This window comes from Erithacus rubecula (genome assembly GCF_903797595.1).
Source record: "Erithacus rubecula genome assembly, chromosome: 23".
Taxonomy (NCBI): domain Eukaryota; kingdom Metazoa; phylum Chordata; class Aves; order Passeriformes; family Muscicapidae; genus Erithacus; species Erithacus rubecula.
In genome coordinates, this window is record NC_136675.1 from 2,463,848 (window position 1) to 2,484,430 (window position 20,583).

Sequence of the window (20,583 nt, forward strand, 5' to 3'; positions counted from 1 at the left end):
CTGTGGGAGCAGCAGTCAGGAGTCTCTGGGGCTGTGCCCTGTGTGCCTCTGGCACTCCTGGACGTGTCCCATGGGAGGCTCCACATTTTCCTGGCTGCTTCTGCAACACCTTTCACCTCCAGCAGTGCCTGGCATTTAAACTCTGGAAGGACACAGCCCTTGGCACATCCCTGGCTTTGGTAAAGCCCCGTAAATTCACTTTGTTTTTGGAGATGACAAACCCCATAGATATTCTGTGATTTTTTTTAAAAAAAAAGTATCAACCAGAAAAAATTAGGAGGAACAACCCAACCTCAGTAACTGTGTGTGTGGAGCTGCCAGAAGGAAGCAGCAGAGCTGTGCCAGGGGTTCAGCACAGGGACGGACTCGTGGGTGGGTTCTGGCCCAGGTCCCCTCTGTGCCATCCAGGGAAGAGGGAGATGCTGCCAGCAGCAGAGCCTTGGCTCGGCCAGGGGCTGCTCTTTTCCAGCTCCTTTGGGCCCTGCTGTGCTTCCCTGGAGCTGCTGCTGCCAGGGCACCTTTGCCAACAGGAGCAGCTCCAGGAACCCGTGTGTGTGTCAGGATGTGAGGTAAAACCATCCTGGTGTCCTCAGAGATCAGAGCAAAATACCCCTTCTGGGGCAGTAATGGTTTTGAAAGCAAAACAAGTGAGAGATTCCAAGTCAGACATGCAATTTAATAGGAAAAAAAGAGAAAAATAAAACACATGCAACAGTGCAAAAGAAGAAAAAAAAAAAAACCACTGAGAGAGTGTGAATACAACCTGACATCCCGCTGGTCAGGGTGGGGGTAGCAGTACAGATGAAGTGATCTTGTTGAAATTGTGATCCTGTAGAAAGGTCTGGTAGCTCTTGTCCTCTGGAACCCAGTGGGTAAGGGCAGCTCTGGTGTTCAAAATCTCAGTTTTTCTCTGGGTAGGAAAGGCTTGGCTCCTCCCCTGGCTGGAGCATCTCCCAGTGGGATGATGGAATTTTATCAGTCATGCACTGGGACTCAGTGGCCATGAACAGGAGATATCTCCTGGAGGGAGGATGGGCTGTGGGAAGATAAAGATGATTGCCCAGCTGGTTTAAAAATGGCCCATTAGCAGAGGATATCTCCACAGAGATAAGGATCACTGCCCCAGCTGGTTTAAGCAGGTAGTGATAGAATACAGACTTTTGGGCACATCTTTACATTGTAACCTAGGACAGGGGCACAGGCCCTGTGTGCAGCCACATCCACCACTTGTTAGTGAAAAGCCATTTTCCAACCCAGATGTGTATCTGGAGGGCAGAAAGTTCCCCCGTGATCTTCTACAGATAAATCCATCAGCTAAATATCATTGGAGAAGAGGGTGTCAGTTTGGGGTCTGTGTGGAGTTTCCTGTCTGACAGGGAAGGAGGATTCACCTGGAGAGGAGAAGCTCCAGGAGAGCTCAGAGCCCCTGGCAGGGCCTGGAGGGGCTCCAGGAGAGCTGCAGAGGGACTGGGGACAAGGCAGGGAGGGACAGGACACAGGGAATGGCTCCCAGTGCCAGAGGGCAGGGCTGGCTGGGATCTTGGGCAGGAATTGTTCCCTGGCAGGGTGGGCAGGGCTGGGATGGAATTGCCAGAGCAGCTGTGGCTGCCCCTGGATCCCTGGCAGTGCCCAAGGCCAGGCTGGACACTGGGAGCAGCTGGGACAGTGGGAGGTGTCCCTGGGGTGGCATTGGATGCTATTTAAAGTTCCTTCTAACCCAAACCATTCCAGGATTCTGTGCCCCAGCGTCCCATCCTAGAGTAAAAGAAAGAGCCTGGCTTAGGGCTTGGACTGGAATTTAGCACAGGGATGAAGCTGATGCAGCCCCCAGCCTCCCAATGAAAAAGTTGTTTTAGGGAGGTGTTTCCAGCTGCATTTCTACTCCTTCCTTCTGCATCCAAAGCAAACTGGCAGCTTTTTGTGATATCAGCTGGAAGAATCCCTTCAGAGGGGTTGTACAATAATCTCAGAGTCGGTTTTAATTCTATTCTGTTTAAATCTCATTGCACTTTGCTTAATTGCTGCTGCTTTGTCGTTAACGAGACAAAGAGCAGTTTGTGTAAGAGTAAAATTGTGGAGGAGCAGAGCTGAAATTTGCATGTTAAAAGTTTCATTTTTATTGTTTTCATTGCCTTCCATTCCCTCATTTGGTTTTGTTCAGTCCAACAAAGCTGCTGTGCCCTGCAGGTGACACCACCAGCCTGATGTGCATCCTTAGGGAAAACTCCTCTGGATCATGACTCAGGAAGGTTCTGCATGGGCAGGACCAGCCCTGCTCACCCATGGATGGAGGCAGAGCCTCCCTGCCCCAGCCCTGCAGCAGCCTTTCAGTGCTGGGCACTTCTGCAATCTGCCAAAAGCATCCCTCTCTGATGATATTTGCAAAACACACCAAAATCCCTCATTTTTCACTTTATGGATTGGCTCCAGCTCCCACAGCAACCAACGGTCAGGGAAGCAGGGGCTGAGCCAAACAATGCAGCCAGCAACCCATGGCACTCCTTGGGGCTTTTTTGTTGATTTTGTTAGGGGGTTTTTTCCCAATTATTTTCTTTAGTGAATCCTGAGAGGAATGCTGCTCTCAGGAAGCCCCTGGAATGCCAAATAAGCTGGGAAGGAAATGGTTTTAATTCAGCTGGAGGGCATCATGCAGGAAGCTTGGGAAAAGCTGCTCCTCCCTGGTGTTCCCCCGCTGCAGAGAGCCAGGAAAGGCTGAGTTACTGTGAGCTGAAAAGGGTACATTTGCAAATTTATTGCAGAGCTTTCCCTGTATCTTTATTAGAATGAACTTCCCGGGGAAGTGGTGGAATCACATCCTTGGAAGTGCTCAGAAAATGAGGGATGATGTGGTTTGGGAGCATGGTGGAGTTGGATTAAGGCTGGACTACCCTGGAGAGCTTTTCCAGCTTTAATGATTCAGTGTTTCTGTGGAAATCCTGCAGGAGTTATGTGGGCTGGTTGGGGTCTGGGTGTTGGGTGGTCAAGTCTGTGTGAATAAAGCATGGGGAATATTCTGGGAATGGGATTAACTTGGTATTGCCACAGCCACGACGTCCCTGCTGCTGCCTCTGGCTGTCCCTCAGCTCTGCTTTGGGTGGTCATCATTGGCCATCCCACCCCTGTGGCTGCAGCTCTCCTGCTGCTCCAGGAATTGTTCTCCTGGATTCTAGGGCCAAGGAGGTTCCAGGTTCACAGGCAGCTCAGCCCAGGTGTGTGAGCAGCACATGGGACTGGCTGGGCTTCATTCAGGGGAAAGGAGATCAGAAAAGGGCTGGGACAAAGCTGGTTCCACCTGCAGGGTTCTCTCCCTGTCTGGTTCTCTCCCTGAGTGCTGGAATCACTGCTGGGCTCCTGTGCTGGGAGTTTGGGATCCCAGCTCCTGCTGGAGCCGGGATTTGTGCTGGGCTTGAAGGGTGAGCTGGGCTCTGGCACATCCCAGTGTCAGCTCCAGGAGCTGGGCTCTCCCAGACCCACTGCAGCTCCCAAACCAGGCCGGCTCCAGGGTAGAATGGGCTCATCTGGGAATGTTGCTCATGCCAGCACTGCTCACAGACCCGTCCAGACTGGAGCCCAGCCACAGACAGCACTGAGTGGGTGTCTGCAAGCTGCCCCCTGATCTCGTTCTGAGCACTTTGGCAGCCTGAGTTCTGCTGGGGTTCATCTGTCCTTGCTCAGCTTCCATGGGAGCTTTTCCCTGTGCTCTGCCCCAATGCTGGAGCTCAGCTGGGAGCAGGAGGAACCTCCTGAGGGCAGGAGGAGCAGGGCTGTGCCTGTGTGGAGTCATCTCCAGCTTCACAGCTGCTGGGGCTGCTCCAATGAAAGAGCCGGGATCAGTTTCCTGAGCAGAATTCCAGAATTGCAGGAGCTCCCTCCATCTCAGGGGGTGGAGTTTGGGTGTGCCCTCTGCAGAAGGGTGAGATTCGGCTTGGAGAAAGATCCAGCAACTCAAAGTGGAAAATAACTTTATAAAAAAAGCCTTCCTGTACCTGCCAGGATTTGGTGTTGGTGATGCTACATGGGCTGCATGGACATCCATGGCTGTGTTTTCACCCTTGGGGAGGATGGACATCCATGGGTGGTTAGATTTTGGAAGAGGCACATAGACAAGGGAGGAGGGAGTGTGAAGACACTCCTGACTCCATGGGAATGACAAGACAATGTGTAAATGCTGAATTACTGTCTCCACCCATCGATTGGTGTGTGTGTGTATCCATGGATTAGTGTGTGTATCCATGGATTGGTGTGTGTCTTTCCATGGATTGGTGTGTGTGTATCCATGGATTGGTGTGTGTGTATCCATGGATTGGTGTATGTATCCATGGATTGGTGTGTGTGTATCCATGGATTGGTGTGTGTGTATCCATGGATTGGTGTATGTATCCATGGATTGGTGTTTGTGTGTATCCATGGATTGGTGTGTCTATCCATTGATTGGTGTGTGTATCCAAGGATTGGTGTGTGTGTATTTTTCCATGAATTGGTGTGTCTGTATCCATGGATTGGTGCGTGTGTGTGTCCATGGATTGGTGTGTGTGTGTGTGTATCCATGGATTGATGTGTGTGTATCCATGGATTGGTGTGTGTATCCATGGATTGGTGTATGTATCCAAGGATTGGTGTTTGTGTGTATCCATGGATTGGTGTGTGTGTGTATCCATGGATTGGTGTGTGTATCCATGGATTGGTGTGTGTATCCATGGATTGGGGTGTGTGTGTATCCATGGATTGGTGTGTGTGTGTATCCATGGATTGGTGTGTGTGTATCCATGGATTGGTGTGTGTATCCATGGATTGGTGTGTGTGTGTTTCCATGGATTGGTGTGTGTATCCATGGATTGGTGTGTGTGTATCCATGGATTGGTGTGTGTATCCATGGATTGGTGTGTGTGTGTATCCATGGATTGGTGTGTGTGTGTGTATCCATGGATTGGTGTGTGTATCCATGGATTGGTGTGTGTGTGTATCCATGGATTGGTGTGTGTGTGTATCCATGGATTGGTGTGTGTATCCATGGATTGGTGTGTGTATCCATGGATTGGTGTGTGTGTGTATCCATGGATTGGTGTGTGTATCCATTAATTGGTGTTTGTGTGTTTCCATGGATTGGTGTGTGTATCCATGGATTGGTGTTTGTGTGTATCCATGGATTGGTGTGTGTATCCATGGATTGGTGTGTGTGTGTATCCATGGATTGGTGTGTATCCATTAATTGGTGTTTGTGTGTTTCCATGGATCGGTGTGTGTATCCATGGATTGGTGTGTGTGTATCCATGGATCGGTGTGTGTATCCATGGATTGGTGTGTGTGTTTCCATGGATCGGTGTGTGTATCCATAGATTGGTGTATGTATCCATGGATTGGTGTGTGTATCCATGGATTGGTGTGTGTATCCATGGATTGGTGTGTGTGTGTATCCATGGATTGGTGTGTGTATCCATAGATTGGTGTGTGTGTATCCATGGATTGGTGTGTGTATCCATAGATTGGTGTATGTATCCATGGATTGGTGTGTGTGTATCCATGGATTCGTGTTTGTGTGTATCCATGGATTGGTGTGTGTGTGTGTATCCATGGATTGGTGTGTGTCCATGGATTTATGTGTGTGTATCCATGGATTATCCTTGTGTATTCATGCATTATATTGTGTATCCATGCATTCCTGTGTATCCATTGAAGAATTTCAGGGCTGTGTCCCAGGGGGGCTGATCCAGAGTGTCTCGGGGTGAACTGTTCCCTGTGACCCCTCCAAACTCCTGGCCATGGGACAGGGCTGTGGGACCAGCTCCTTCCCTGCTGGTTTCCACTTCAATCCTGAGGCTGAGCAGGAATCACAAACTCCCTCTGAATTTATGTTGTCCCTTGCTTTTTGGGTTTTTTTTTCCCTTTTTTTTCCTGTGGTGTGAAACGATGCAGAAACATTCTGGGAGGTTTCTCCATCCCTGGTTTCAAGCAGGAGTCTCTGCAGGGGTGTAAATTTCCAGGGAAAGGCAATTCCTGCCTTTTCTCTGCTCAGGGCACATCACCTTTGATGGAATCACCAGCTCACCATGAGCTGCTTCCCACCCTGGGTTTGGCAGGCCTGGAGTGGTCAGTCCTGAGGAATTTTGAAGGGATCATTAGGCTTGAGTAGTTTAAAAATATTAAAAAATGACTTTTAAATAATGAGAAGATAGAGTAGCAGGGATTTATTTGCACAATCCCATGGAGTAGATGAGATGGGAATTCTCAGAATTCCTCACAGGTATTGGACCTCGAATGTCATCTTAAATGTCCCTAAAATTTGGTTTTCTTGAATTTTGGTGGCAGGAAAACAGCACCAGTGTCCTTATAAAAGCAAGAAAGCCCTGAGAAGTGCTCTGGAATAAGGGAGTACACTGGCAGTGCCTGCAGGAGCAGGAGCCAGGCTGCAAATCCCACTTGGAGGGATGGGAACGGATCAGCAGGAGCTGGGGCTGAGCCAGAGCCTTGTCCTGAGTGCAGAGCTCAGTGTGGCTCCAGGGAATTCCTGAAGTGCTGCTGCATCCCTGCTCTGCTGCTCCTCAGGGCTTGCTGCTTCCCCCCCCTCCCTTTCTAGCTTTGATGGTGATATTTCTGGGAATATTTAGCTCTCAAATATGCAGATTTTGCAATAATTTCTCTGTTGTGACTCAAATGCTTTTCTGGAAAACCTCTTTGAAGTGATGAAATTCTCTGGATTAACCCTTTGCCTTGAATAAATGCAGAATTGGGTTTGTTCATGTTTTCCTAAGGGCCCTTCTCTGCCTGGAAAGGTGGGAGGGAAAATTGCTGAAACCCTGTGGGATAAAAATAAAAGTGAATAAGCACATCCTTTTAATCCTGGATTTTTTTTAATGAGCAGAGAAAGTCTCCTGGCTGTCTCCCCATCTGTTTCCAGTTAAGAGGATCCCTGTTTATCTCAGTGGGTCTCTCCCTTCCTGGAGGATCCAGGGCCCCCCTGACACTCAGTGCTGAGTCACAGCACAGCTGTGGAACAGGGAAGTGTCCCTGGCTGGAAATGGGGATTCACTCAGGCCCAGGAGAGATGAACTTGCCCAGTTTCACACAGGAAATGTGTAACAAAAGTGGAAATTGAACCCAAATCTCTCCAGTTTAGCCCTGGGTTTTCTTCTCCCCTTGGTGATCCAGGGCAGCTCAGCAGATGTTGCTCAAGTCTGAGGATCCAAGCATGTGAATTCCAAAATCCTGGAATGGTTTGGGTTGACAGGACCTTAAATCCCATCCAGTGCCACCCCTGCCATGGCAGAGACACTTCCACTGTCCCAGCTGCTCCCAGCCCCAGTGTCCTGCCAGGGATCCAGGGGCAGCCACAGCTGCTCCGGCAATTCCATCCCACCACCCTCACCTCCCCAATATTCCATCTAAATCCATTCCCCATCAGCTGAAAGATCATTCCCTGTGTCCTGTCCCTCCCTGCCTTGGCCCCAGTCCCTCTGCAGCTCTCCTGGAGCCCCTTTAGCCCTGGAAATGGATTTAGGATCTCCCCAGAATTTTTTATTCAGGCTGAACATCCCCAGCTCTTCCTGCCTTTCCTCACAGGAAGGTGTTGGGATGAGCTGGGAGGTCTGTGGAAAATGAGTGTGGAGCAAGAATGATTTCCTTGAAACTAAAAGTGGTCTAAATGCAAAACTCGAGGCTAAATATGACTTTGGAGGAAGGGCTGGGCCAGGAAGAGGATTAACAATCCATGAGGGGGAATAACTGGTCCAGGAGAAGGAATACCTGGTTCAGATGAGGAATACCTGATCTAGAGGGGAAATAATTGGTTCACGTGAGGAAAACCTGAATCAGAGGAGGATAAACCAGGCCAGGAGGAGAAATAACTGGTCCAGGAGAAGGAATACCTGGTGCAGGTGAGGAGTATCTGGGCTAGGAGGAGGAATACAGAAATACCTGGTGCAGGAGTGGGAATACCTGGTATAGGTGATGGAATGCAGGAGGAGGAACAACTGATCCAGGAGGGGGAATAACTGGTCCCAGAGAAGGAATAACTGGGCCAGGAGGTGGAATGCCTTGTCCAGGAGGGGGAATGCCTTGTGCCAGCAGCAGAAAGACCCGAGCCAGGGGGAGCAGAGCCAGAAGGGCTGTGCTGTCTCTAGTGCTGCTGTCACCCCAGGGAGCTGGGGCAGCCCCAGGGGCTCCCAGCTCTGGCACTGTTTGTGCCCTGCTGTGGTTACCTGGCCCTGTCTCCAGCAGAGCCCTGGCTGCTCCTGCTCAGCTGGAGCTGCAAAATCTGCACACTCTGAGCCCAGCCTGCTCTTCCTTCCACAGGCTGAGCTCAGCCCTGGGCAAACAGGAGAGGGGCACCAGCACAATTCCACACTCCCCAGCCTGCTGTGAGTAACTCTGCTTTTCCCACCCTGGGAGCAGCACCTGCCTTTCTCTTTGTACACTTTATTTTGCTTTCACTTCAATTAATTTGAGAAACTTCTGCCTCCCAGTGCTGCATTTTATATTTCTGAGTCGAGTTACAAGAGGTGATTGCAGGGGATCTGCCCCTGCTGCTGTTGGCATTAAATCCCTCTCTTCATCAATCCCTTCATTTGTTCAAAGCTAATTTGGGATCTCCCATCACCTCCAGGTAGCACCAAACTCTCCATCCTGTGCTTCTCACATCTGTTTTTATACACAAGCTTGGGGTTTTTTTGTAAGATCAGCTACTGCAGAAAAATGGTATTTGTTTCCCGCAGATTGATTAATCCCTAATTATAACGGGGTAAAGGCTGGATCCTTCTACAGGCAGAGTATTTTAGTGGCTGCCAGTTCCCTCAGTGGAGCAGAAATAGGAGCTTGTGCTATGGCTGCTTCCCTCACTTGCACAAAATTTGTGAGATTTAAAGTATATTTTTAAAATGTCAAATACTGTTGGCCATTAAATTTGTCTAAAATTTGGCTTCACAGTTATCATGACCAATAAAGAGGTGGATTTTCCAGCAGCCCACCAGATATTCCCCATAAGCCTGGCACCCCTAAAACCAGGCTAAAATTGGATGTGTACAGAGAGGAAAATGCTCTTGTGGTTGGAAGAGAAGGGAAAGGCAGGGCTGGGACAGCTTACCACAAATGTCACTGGAAAATCCTGGTTTTATTCAGTGATGTTCCCACCTGGGCTCAGGTGTCAGGCCCAGCATTTCTCACCCCATTCAGGAGGGGCTTCAACCCCAAATCTGGTGGGGAAGAGCTTGTGTGGGTGGGGTGGGGGTCCCAGGCACAGGGGGCTCAACCTGAGGCATGGAACTGGTCAGCTCCTCCTGAAAGGCTCCAGGAGGACTGGGGAGAGGGTTGGGATTGGGAGAGGGTTAGGATTGGGAGAGGGTTAGGACTGGGAGAGGGTTAGGATTGGGAGGGGTTTAGTATTAGGAGAGGTTTAGGATTGGGTGTGATTTAGAATTGGGAAAGGTTTAGGACTGGGTGAGGTTTAGGACTGGATTAAGTTTAGGATTGGGAGAGGTTTAGGACTGGATGAAGTTTTGGATTGAGTGAGGTTTAGGATTAGATGAGGTTTAGGATTGGGTGTGATTTAAGATTGGGAGAGGGTTAGGATTAGGTTTGGTTAGGATTGGCAGAGGTTTAGAATTGGGAGAGGTTTAGGTTTGGGAGGGGTTTAGGATTGGGTGAGGTTTAAGATTGGGTGTGATTTAGGATTGGGAGAGGTTTAGGACTGGATGAAGTTTAGGATTGGGAGAGGTTTAGGATTGGGTCAGATTTTGGACTGGGAGAGGTTTAGGCCTGGATGAAATTTTGGATTGGGTGAGGTTTAGGATTGGGAGAGGTTTAGAATTGGGTGTGATTTAGGACTGGGTGTGATTTAAGATTGAGGAAAATGCATCCTGAGGCCTTTTTGCACAAATTTCATTTCAGCCATAACAAGGAAATTCAGAATCCCCACAAGTGTGACTTTCTAGAAGAGCATTTTCCTGAGCATTTCTCTCATGCTTCAGGGTAAAACTCCAGTCCCATTAAAGTCAGAGGGAATTCTGTCACTGATTTCTTCCAGCAGGGGGGCAGCCTTTGTTTCTGGCACTGGGAATGGGAGTTTCTGGCCATGTTGGCATTTCAAGTGAGACCCTGAAAAATCCTGTTGGAATAGAAACAAAAGCTGGAATCCCCAGTTTTGCCCTGGACTGGGCTGCAGACATGGGATGGCAGCAGCTGGAAACCGTGTGCCCCATAATCCATGGGGTTTAGGATTTGCTAAACCCTCCTGGGTTTAATTTTTTTTTTTCTCCCATTTTTTGCTGCACTGTTAAATTTTCCTTGGAGAGCTCTCAGGCAGGAGAATTCTCCTTTGCCACTGGCATTCCAGGAGCTTCATTCCCAGTAATGGAATAAAGATGTCCAGAGTAGCCTGAACTGGCCCAGAATGGCCCAGCTCACTGCTGTAGGCAGCCAGGTGTGTTTGTTTGTTGGCCTGTTCTTGAATTGTTCACTTTTGTGCAGAATTCCTAAAAAATAAAAACCAGCTGGGGCCCATGTGTTCATCAGAGGAGAATGAGGATGGTCTGAACATTTGGGGTGATACTGAATTAACTCAAGGATTTTCTTTGCAAGTTTAATTATTAAACACTTAGGAATTTATATGTGGCCTATAGGAGAAAATTCAGTATTATAATGTTCAGGTTGAGTTGTGAATTCTTAAGTGTGAATGTTTGAGCTTGTGGCAGCTCTTGCTGAAAAAATCCCTGCTTAAATCCACTTCTACCCAGTCAATGTTCTCTGTCCCTGCTTAAATCTAACTCTCCCTAGTTAAAAAGCTCAGTGTGTCATGAGTGGGGCAAACCCCAGCAACCTGTGCAGAAATCAAGGTGATAAATCAGCTCCACGAGTGTCTTTGATCTTGAATAAATGCTGGGCTCAAAGTCTAGCCCAGACCACGACCAGGGTTAGTCAGCATTGAGGGCTCTCTGAAAAGGGGTTTCAAAATGTAATTAAATCCTTCTCCCAGCAATGAGCCTGACTTTCTCAGCAAGTCAGGGCAAGAGCAGGTGCTCTGCAGCTCCTGGGAAGTCTGAAGCTGGTGCTGGAAGGGAGCAGGACCTGGATTTGGGGAAAAGGATGGTGAAGTTCAAGGCTAGGAGTGATTTTGTGTCATCTCCCTGAGGTGTGGTGTCACAGATGGGCAGTAAGAGAAAATGACATCTCAGGGGACCCTGAGTGTCCCTGAACTGAGCCCCTCATGGGGGATGCATTGTCCCCACTGGGTCCCTGCCTCTCTCCATGACAGAGTCGTGTCCAAGGACTGGGGCTCTGCATGTGGCCATCTGAGTTTTCATTATCAGTTTTCAGAGAGGTTGTGGAGTCTGGCTGCTCACCATGTGTCCCAGGTGTCCCAGTCTCTGCTAAATTCAGCTAAATCCCCTTAAACTCCATGTCCTTTTATCATTGAGTCCACGGGGCTGTAGGAGTGAATGAGGAGTGAGGAATCCCTGCAGGACTTTGTGGTTTCTCCTGCTGGCTCTCCACCCTTCAGGAGGAAGTTGGGCCATCACTGAGCTCAAATCTCAGTCCCCTGCTCCTTCCTGCTCTGCTGGACTTGCACTGCAGCCCCATCCCCAGGGAACACAGGGCTTGGAGCCATTTCCTCTAATTAATGCAGTGTAATCCTGTGCTAGCAAGGCACAGCACCTCAGGGCAGGCAATACCTTCAGAAGGAAGGACAAAAATTCATTTATCCTTATAAATCAGCCTTATCAATTCACTTTATTTAAAAAGCACCACCCTTCCTTTCCTTCAGAGCATCCCACCCATGTCCCACTCCATCTCTGGGAGACAGTGGCTGGTTCCAGAGCAGTCAGTGAAATCCCAGTGCAGTTCCCTCCTGGAGTGTCCCATCCTCAGCTGTGTTTGCTGACCACAGTTAAAAGGGTTTCAGGGGTCCCATCCACACTCATTTCAAGGGGGTTTCCCATTAGAAACAGCCCACGATGACACCCCACACATGTGCCACAGAAATTGGATTTGCACCTTTGGTTGGTGACAAAAGGCAGGAAATTAAAGAGGCAATATTTCAATAAAAGCTCTTCTTTACCTGACTTTGTTGTTTGTAGGTGACACTGAAGATGAGCACAGCTCAAGAGCAGCTCTTACCCAGAGAAGGTGCTTTGTTGTTTGTCAGGGATGTAAGAGGCGTGGGCAGAGCTTTGGAGTCAGTCCATTTGAGAGGGAAATACAATTATAAAAACTTTAAACCTCTAAATGTTTTCAGGAGATTAGGAGGAACTCGAGTTTGAAAGGGTTTTAATGCGTTTTTCCAAACTGTCTCTGTTTCAAGTTCCTGTCTTTGGTTGCTGCCTCAGAGCCAGGTTTTGTGAGCATCAAACCGAGTCCCTGAGGTTTGCCTGAGTGCAATTTATGTTTAGGTTGCCATTAAAAGCAATGTCTTGTGAATGGCAGACATTCAATGAGTTGTTCTGAATTATTTGTGTGCAAAATATTTACTGTTAACCCCCCCCTCCGAATGAGCAGCGGTTAATTACTTACACACAAAAGCTAAAGTTTTCTTTTTTGTCTGTTTGTTTTTCTTTTGGATGTAATTACAGAAATGTGGGAAATACTTTTCCAAGGCTTTTGAACTCCAAAGTGGAACAGAAGGAAGACACAGGGGGACATCCACCGTTCAGTGTTATTTTCCTTGCACAGAAGAGAGAGAAAAAAAAAAAAAAAAAAGGAAAAGGATCTTTCTGAGATGAGCACTAAAGTCTCAAGTTTTCAAAGGTTTGCATAACAAACAAGAGACACATTGTGGGTTGCATCTTGACTTTGAAGGCTTGCCACTGTCAACTGAAATAAAATGGCAAGGTTTAAAGCCTTAACCAAGTTCACAAGGAAAATATTTGGACTGAAAGTTTTGGAAAGTTTTCTCTCTTTGAAGTAGTTTGTCATGTGTTACCAATGTGAACTTTATTGACCTTGAAACGTTTTTTTTTTTGAATCAAATAGCAACTAGTGACACTTTAGTAAAATCTTAAATCAACAACCCTCTCCTGGCGGCTCCAGCTTCGTAGCAAATGCAGGCAAAACAGGGAATCTACAGAGGAGACCTTTATTATTCATAAATGAAGCCTGCCAAAACCTTCCCGAAATAGCATTCAAAGACCCTTTTAAGGTCATGGATCCTGAACAAAGCCAGAAGAGCACAAAAAAGGCTGAGGAAAGTCCAAGAAAGAGGCTTCCCAAAGGAGAGGCTTTCCAAGGCAGTATTTCATCCCCAACTACGTACCAGGGCAGCTCTGCTCCTTCCCAAGGAACCCCTCTCCGAGACATCATCTCGCAGCAGCACTTTTCCAGCTCTTTGCCCGTCCCACGAGAGGAGCCTCAGGAGAAGCCCGGCCACCAGAAACAGCCCAAGCCCTCCTCCTTCGACCACCCCTCCCACGCCCCACAGCTCCAGCAGCACGCACTGGCACCAGCATTCATGTCCCCGGGGAAGCCGGAGCATGTCCTGGAAGGTCCCACATGGCAGCTAGTTGATCCAGTCAGGCCAGGGCCCTCTGGCTCCTTCCCATCCCCCGGGCTGCACGCCCACCACGGCCAGCTGCTCCCGTCCCACTCGCCCATCATTCCCGCCGAGGACATGCCGGCCGTGCAGAAAGTTTTCATCCCCCGCCCCGCCCAGGTGTCCCTGAAGCAAGCTGAGGAGGTGCACAAGAAGGAGAAGAAGCCTCAGAAGCCGGGCAAGTACATCTGCCAGTACTGCAGCCGGCCCTGCGCGAAGCCCAGCGTGCTCCAGAAACATATCAGGTCCCACACGGGGGAGAGGCCCTACCCTTGCATTCCATGCGGCTTCTCCTTCAAGACCAAGAGCAATTTGTACAAACACAGGAAGTCTCACGCTCACCGGATAAAAGCTGGGCTGGCCTCAGGGATCGGAGCAGAGATGTACCCGTCGGGGCTGGAGATGGAGCGGATCGCAGGGGAGGACTTTGAGGAGCCCACAGAAGGGGAGAGCACGGACTCGGAGGAGGAGACAGCGGCGATGTCGGGCCACGCCGTGGAGCTGCCGCCCAGGCAGAAGCACACCCTGCTCTCCAGCAGCCTGCTGAGCGCGGGGAGCCAAGGCTCCAGCCACGACCGCTGCTCGCTGTCCCATTCCAGCATGTCCCAGTCCCTCGAGGACAGCTCCCAGTTCGTGGAGCCGTCGTCGGAGCACGCCCTGAGCCATAAGTCCGAGGACACCCACACCATCAAGCAGAAGCTGGCGCTGCGCCTGAGCGAGCGCAAGAAGGTGATCGATGAGCAGGCGTTCCTGAGCCCCGGCAGCAAAGGCAGCACCGAGTCCGGGTACTTCTCCAGATCCGAGAGCGCCGAGCAGCAGATCAGCCCTCCCAACACCAACGCCAAATCTTACGCCGAGATCATCTTCGGGAAGTGTGGGAGGATTGGGCAAAGGACGGCGGCGCTGGCTGCAAACACAACCCAGGGCTTCCCACACCTGTCCGGCGACGAGAAGCCCAGCATGGTCCCCTTGTCTGTGCCTAGAACACAGGTGATCGAGCACATCACTAAGCTAATTACCATTAACGAAGCTGTTGTGGATACCAGTGAAATCGACAGTGTGAAGCCCAGAAGAAGCTCTCTGTCAAGGCGTAGCAGCATTGAATCCCCAAAGTCTGGTGCGTACAGAGAACCGTTCCAGTTCGATATCAAGTCTGGTTCCAGCAGCCAGCTGGATGCAGCGAAAGCGTTGGCGTCCCACAGTGAAAAAATGAAGCCTGAACAATCATTGTTGTCACTTCAGCAATCCCACAGTGCCACAGAGACAGTGCCTCTCCTAAGAAGCCACTCAATGCCTTCTGCTGCATGCACTATAAGCTCCCCACACACCTTTAGAGGTAGCTACTCATTCGATGATCACATCATGGAGCCGGAAGTCTTAAGCCGCAGCCAAGCGTTTTCCTCCCACCCTCGAATGCTAAAGCGCCAGCCAGCTATCGAGCTACCCCTGGGAGTGGAATACGTCTCGGAGGAGGTCGGCTCTGCCAGCAAAGAAACTGTTCCCAAACCTCCCGAGGAGCCTGAAACCAAGGAAAGCGATCTTACCAAAAAGTCCCGCAAAGGCCCGAAGGCGAAGGGGTTCATGTACGAGTGTAACGTGTGCGGTGCTCGCTATAAGAAAAGGGACAACTACGAGGCCCACAAGAAGTACTACTGCTCAGAACTGCAGCTCTCCAAGCCCCGCTCTGCCACGTCCCACACCCCGGCAGAGCCGGAGAAGAGCGCGGCGGATCCCGACATGTGGCCCCAGATGATGCATTACAAGCTGGGCAGCACCTTGGAACTCACCCCACTGCGGAAGAGGAGGAAGGAGAAGAGCCTCGGGGATGATGAGGAGCCTCCAGCTTTCGAACTGTCTGACGCCCCCTCCTCCAGCACCGGCCCAGGCACTCCATTTGCAAACCCGGCCTCGTCTGATGTGGCTCTAAACCTGACCCGTGAATCCATGAAGTCACCAGCAGACTCGGGAAAATCCGCACCTTCCGAGGCCAGTGCCAGCTTCCATCCCAGGAACACCAAACCGGCGTCGAGCGCGGAGGGCAAGGAGAGGAGAACGACCTCCAAGGAGATCTCTGTCATCCAGCACACGAGCTCCTTTGAGAAGTCGGACTCCATCGAGCAGCCCAGCAGCTTGGAAGAGGACAAGCCCCTGTCCCAGTTTCCATCTCCATCCACACCCCAGCACAGCCGCCCCCCTCACTCCCTGCAGCCCAGGCTGGTTCGCCAGCCCAACATCCAGGTTCCCGAGATTCTGGTCACGGAAGAGCCGGACAGACCAGAAACAGAGCCAGAACCTCCTCCGAAGGAGCCAGAGAAAACTGAGGAATTCCAGTGGCCTCAGAGGAGCCAGACTCTCTCCCAGCTCCCTGCAGAGAAACTCCCACCCAAGAAGAAGCGGCTCCGGCTGGCAGAAATGGCCCAGTCCTCCGGCGAGTCCAGCTTTGAGTCCGCCTCTCTCACCCGGAGCCCCAGCCAGGAGAGCAGCCTATCCCACGGCTCCAGCCACTCCATCTCCTTTGATCGGGATGACCACACCAAGCCAGAGCCAAGTAGCCAGCCCTCTGAATCCCAGCCAAAGCCTCCTGGTGTTGGCTCCCACATGCTGATGGTCCCCAGCCACCATCACCATTCCAGGGAAATGCGGAGATCCGCTTCTGAGCAGACGCCCAACGTGTCCCACCCTTCCCAGATGTCAGAGACTCGCAGCAAATCCTTCGACTACGGGAGTTTGTCGTCCACTCCTGCCTCCACCCCCGGCCCCTCCACCTCCTCGGCCCCCCAGGAGAGGAGGAAATGCTTCCTGGTGCGGCAGGCGTCCCTCACCAGGCATCCCGAGCATGAGCCAGACCCGGCCCCTCCGGGCTGGCCAGACACAGAGGATCCAGCTCCTTCTTCAAGTAAATCTCCTGCCACGAGTTTGCCCCATCAGCCGACCTCATCCCCCCCTTTGCCCTCCCACGGCTCCTACCTGAGTGACAAGAGCCAGCCAAAGGACAGCCCCGAGCCATCCTACAGCCCGCCATACACGGAGGCTCTGCAGGTGTTCCACCACCCTGTGCCACAGCTGACGCTGCACGAGAAGCACTTCATGGCCCCCCAGGTTTCCATCTTCCCCTACCAGCACCTCCTGCCCCAGCCGGGGCAGTCTGCAGAGCTCTTTGCTGCACACACCATGTCTGACATCCTCTCTGCCCAGTTCTCCATGCCTCAGATCCCCCCCTCCATATTCCAGACCCCGCCGCTGCCCCTCCCGCAAACGCTCATCCACCCGGGCCCGCTGCACATTGCTCCTCCCTTGATGTCCCACCCTGAGGTGTCCTTCAGGCACCCTTCCTTCCTGCCCGTGCACTACCCTGGCTCCTCGCCCATCCCCTCAGCCTTTTTCCTGCCTCTCCAGTCTCAGTTTGCCCTCCACTTGCCGGGTGATGCTGGTGGACACTTGCCACAGATTAAATCCAGTTTGTTCTCGGCAGCAGGAAGCTCCAGCCTGTCCCCGTGCACGGATTACGACTCGGACAGCAGGTTGCACCCTCTGACCTGCACAGCGAGTCCTGCGCTGTCTGTCACCGTGACCCAGCTCGTTGTCCCCACCCGGACAGAGCCCATGGTGTCCCTGGTTGTCCCCGTTCGCATCCAGACCAACATGCCCTCCTACGGCAGCGCCATGTACACCACGCTCTCCCAGATCCTGGTCACGCAGTCCCAGTGCAGCTCCTCCACCATCGTCCTCCCCAAATTCGATGACCGCCAGCCCAAGGGCGCCCTGGTGTGCAGCGCTGACGTCCACGGGCTGGGTTTTGACCTGGCCCAGATGATCACAGAGGAGCAGAGAAGCCTTTTCCAGAGCCCGTACCTGAGAGTGCCCCTGCCCTTACCGGAAAGAAAGGGCTACATGCCCCTCACCTGCCCCTCAGACAATGTCCTCGGCCTGGAAGGGGGCCCCTCCACAGTTGGGGGGAGCAAAAGGATGCTGTCCCCAGCCGGCAGTTTGGAGCTGACAATGGAGACCCAGCAGCAGAAGAGAGTGAAGGAGGAGGAAGTGTCTGAAGCAGAAGAGAAGCTGGAAGTGGTGAAGCCACCCAGTGCAATAGAGGAAGGGAAAAAGCAGGATAAATCTCACTTCCTTGCAGAAAGCCAAGACAGGGTCGAGGTTGGGACACCGCCCAGCGTGTCCGTGGAGCAGTCAGAGCCAAAGGAGACCCCGAGCAGTTCCCAGCAGGCAGCGTCCCGGTCGGGTTCCCCGAGCTTTGAGGCTCTGCAGGAGTACGAGCAGCCAGCTGGCAAACAGCTCCTCAGCCAGGAGCCTCTGCAGCCCGTGAAGAAGGAAGACTCCAAAGAAGCGGTGGAGCAGCCTCCACCAAGCCCTGCCAGCACTGCCCCCGTGCCCGAGGGCGCCGCCAGCACGGGGAAGGCTCGGGAAGGCACAGACTCCAAGAAGGTCCTGCAGTTCCCCAGTCTCCACACAACCACTAATGTCAGTTGGTGCTATTTAAACTACATAAAGCCAAATCACACCCAGCAAGCGGATGGGCGCTCCTCGGTGTACGCCAGCTGGTGCATCAGCCTCTACAACCCCAACCTGCCCGGGGTGTCCACCAAGGCAGCCCTGGCCCTGCTGAGGTCCAAGCAGAAGGTGAGCAGGGAGACCTACACCATGGCCACCGCTCCGCGGCCTGAGGCGGGCAGGCTGGTGCCAGCCAGCTCCAGGAAGCCCAAAATGACCGAGGTAATGCACTCCTATCTCTTTCTCCTGATCCATTTGGATGCGTGGGTAGAGGGGGCCGAGGGCCGGGGCGTGGCTGTGCTCAGGTGGGTTGGGGTTTACTCGTCCCGCTGGCGCTTTGGGAGGCGCCTGTTCTCAGTGAAGCTCTTAGAGTGAAGAACCCCAACCCCGCTGAAACCCCAACCCTGCTGAAACCCCAGCCCAGGGGCAGGAGAGCCTGCTCCCAGGCCAGGTTCCTACTTGCCTTGTAACCCCAAAAGTAGGAATCACCACCCCACGAACCACCACCGCTCCAGCACAAAGGATTAGACTTCATTTGCATTTGTCTTGATATTTCAAACAGCTTTACAACTCTTTTTTTTTTTTTTTTTTTTTTTTGGTTAAATGCTGTTATAATTCCCTACATTTTGCATGTTAGAAATTAAAAAAAAGGATTACCGTGGGGAAATGGGATTCTGTCTGGTTGTGCATCTGCTCATCTCACATTAATGAACATGGAGAGGCATGCTTAAAAGTATTTAAAAAATATTAAAGGGAGATTTGCAAATTTATTTAGACCTCTGAAGAAGCACAAAGGCAGGCAGTGACATTTATAAAAGTGCCTCAGAGGGTCAGACACATTTTGTTAAACACCCCTGTGGTTTGGTCCATTTGGTCCATAGCTGTCCACCTGCTTTTCCAGGTATTTAAGGATATTTTATGCCTGGTTTTAGAGTTAAGACTTCACAGTGGCTTCCCAGAGGCAGAGCTCCCCCAAGGCATTGCCCACACGGACACAGAAATCTTTAAGACCCTCCTATGAGCTGCCTAATTTTATGTATCTCATTTTAAAGCCAGACTTTACCCCTCCTGCTTAATGCTGAACCAAACAGATCCCTTTAATCCAGATCATGTTCATGTAGATTAGCAAACAGAATCGCTCTAAAGATTTTGCAATTTGATATTCATCTCAAGTCAATTTATATTGATGGATTATTCATTTTATTTCTGTGTCATGAAATGAATTCTGAATATTAAATTTATCATAATCGCTGCTGCAGCTGCTGCTTATAAATATGTCTTAAAATACACAGTAGAGTCGCTTCAAGATTCAATAAATCTTTATTTCTATTCAGCATTTCCATCACTCTCTTGCAGAAATCCAAGAGACAGATTTCTAGGGACACAGGGGCAGATAATTACCTGAGCAGTGCAATAACCACGCTGAGATTTATGCACTATTTTTCCAAGGGTTTTATCTGAGTGGTGCAGTAGCATCCTCGATTTCAGTCCCTAAAGGAAGTGCCTGTGCTGCTCTGAGCTCTGCTCTTTGCCATGGTGCTAAAACCCACACCCAGTGTGTGTCCACAGGTACGAGACCCTCCCACCCACAGGGAAAGGTTCAACAGCAATTGTTCAGCCCTCACTCATCCAAATCCACATTTCACTGCATGCATTTCCCCCAAATCCTCCTAAAGCCCCTCACAAACCCTCAAAGCTGTCTGGTGATGTAGGTTCAGGTTCCCGTGGCACAGTTTGCCAAAGGAAGAGTTTTCCCTGCCCAGTTCACCTGGGAAACAGTGGATCCTAACCCCAGCCCTCCTCCCCACGTGGCTGGCACAGCCCCTGAGAGCTGCAGGGGACACAAACTGAATTCCTGCCAAGCACAGGACTCGTGTGTGATCAGTGGGAGTGAAATCCCCCGTGCAGGGTTTTATCACGGGTGGGCAAGCAGCACTGCTGGACAGTGGCAGTGCAGTGGCATCACTCCAGGGCTGGGAGCTCAGCCCTCAGCTAACTCTGCTCTGGCTCCTTCCCTTCAATATCCCCTCCTTTATGTAACTCCAGATTGTCAGTCGACCTCCCAGGAAATGTAAAAAAGCTCTGATATTTTGTACAGTTATGCATGCAGCAAGCAGTAGTTCTGTATGTGCTGTCTCCGTCCTTGGCTTGGGGTTTAAGTTTCCAGTGGGATTTGCTGAGCAGATAATTCTGGAATTCTGGAGTGGCTGTGGGCTCCATGTGCATGTAGGAATGGCTGGTGACACTGTACTGGGGCTTGCACACTCTGTAAATTCAAACAAGATTGTAAAAGGGGATAGTAGTGACTGTATGACTTTGGCTCTCTGGTGCCTTTCATCTGTCAATGTTTTTGTGCTTTCAAAAGTTGCAATAAATAAACCTCGTGCTACATCTAGCAAGTCAATTGTTTTGTATTCCTCAGCAAACCTGGCAAGGTTGTCCCTAGCAGTGTTCTGAGCCTGTAGCTCCTATCAGGAGGTGAAGTCACAACCCAAAAAGTTTAATTTTTGAGGGTTCTGAGTGTCTCCTGCCTCTGATTTCCTCACTGTCATCTCCATGCCCAGAGC

General features: G+C 51.0%; 2 protein-coding genes across 2 annotated transcripts in view; both read left to right on the top strand.

Moving 5' to 3' along the window:
- Positions 1-20,583, top strand: part of HIVEP3 (HIVEP zinc finger 3) — a gene marked incomplete at its 3' end in the record, with an annotated part of 180,663 nt that overhangs the window by 157,312 nt on the left and 2,768 nt on the right. The window contains exon 5 of the mRNA XM_079325571.1: positions 12,558-18,238. Within this exon, the coding sequence (XP_079181697.1) occupies positions 13,127-18,238 (5,112 nt within the window). The 5' untranslated portion in view covers positions 12,558-13,126. The remainder of the gene's footprint in view (positions 1-12,557; positions 18,239-20,583) is intronic.
- The window catches only part of EDN2 (endothelin 2), a 156,136-nt gene that overhangs the window by 90,895 nt on the left and 44,658 nt on the right, over positions 1-20,583 (top strand). The window lies entirely within an intron of this gene.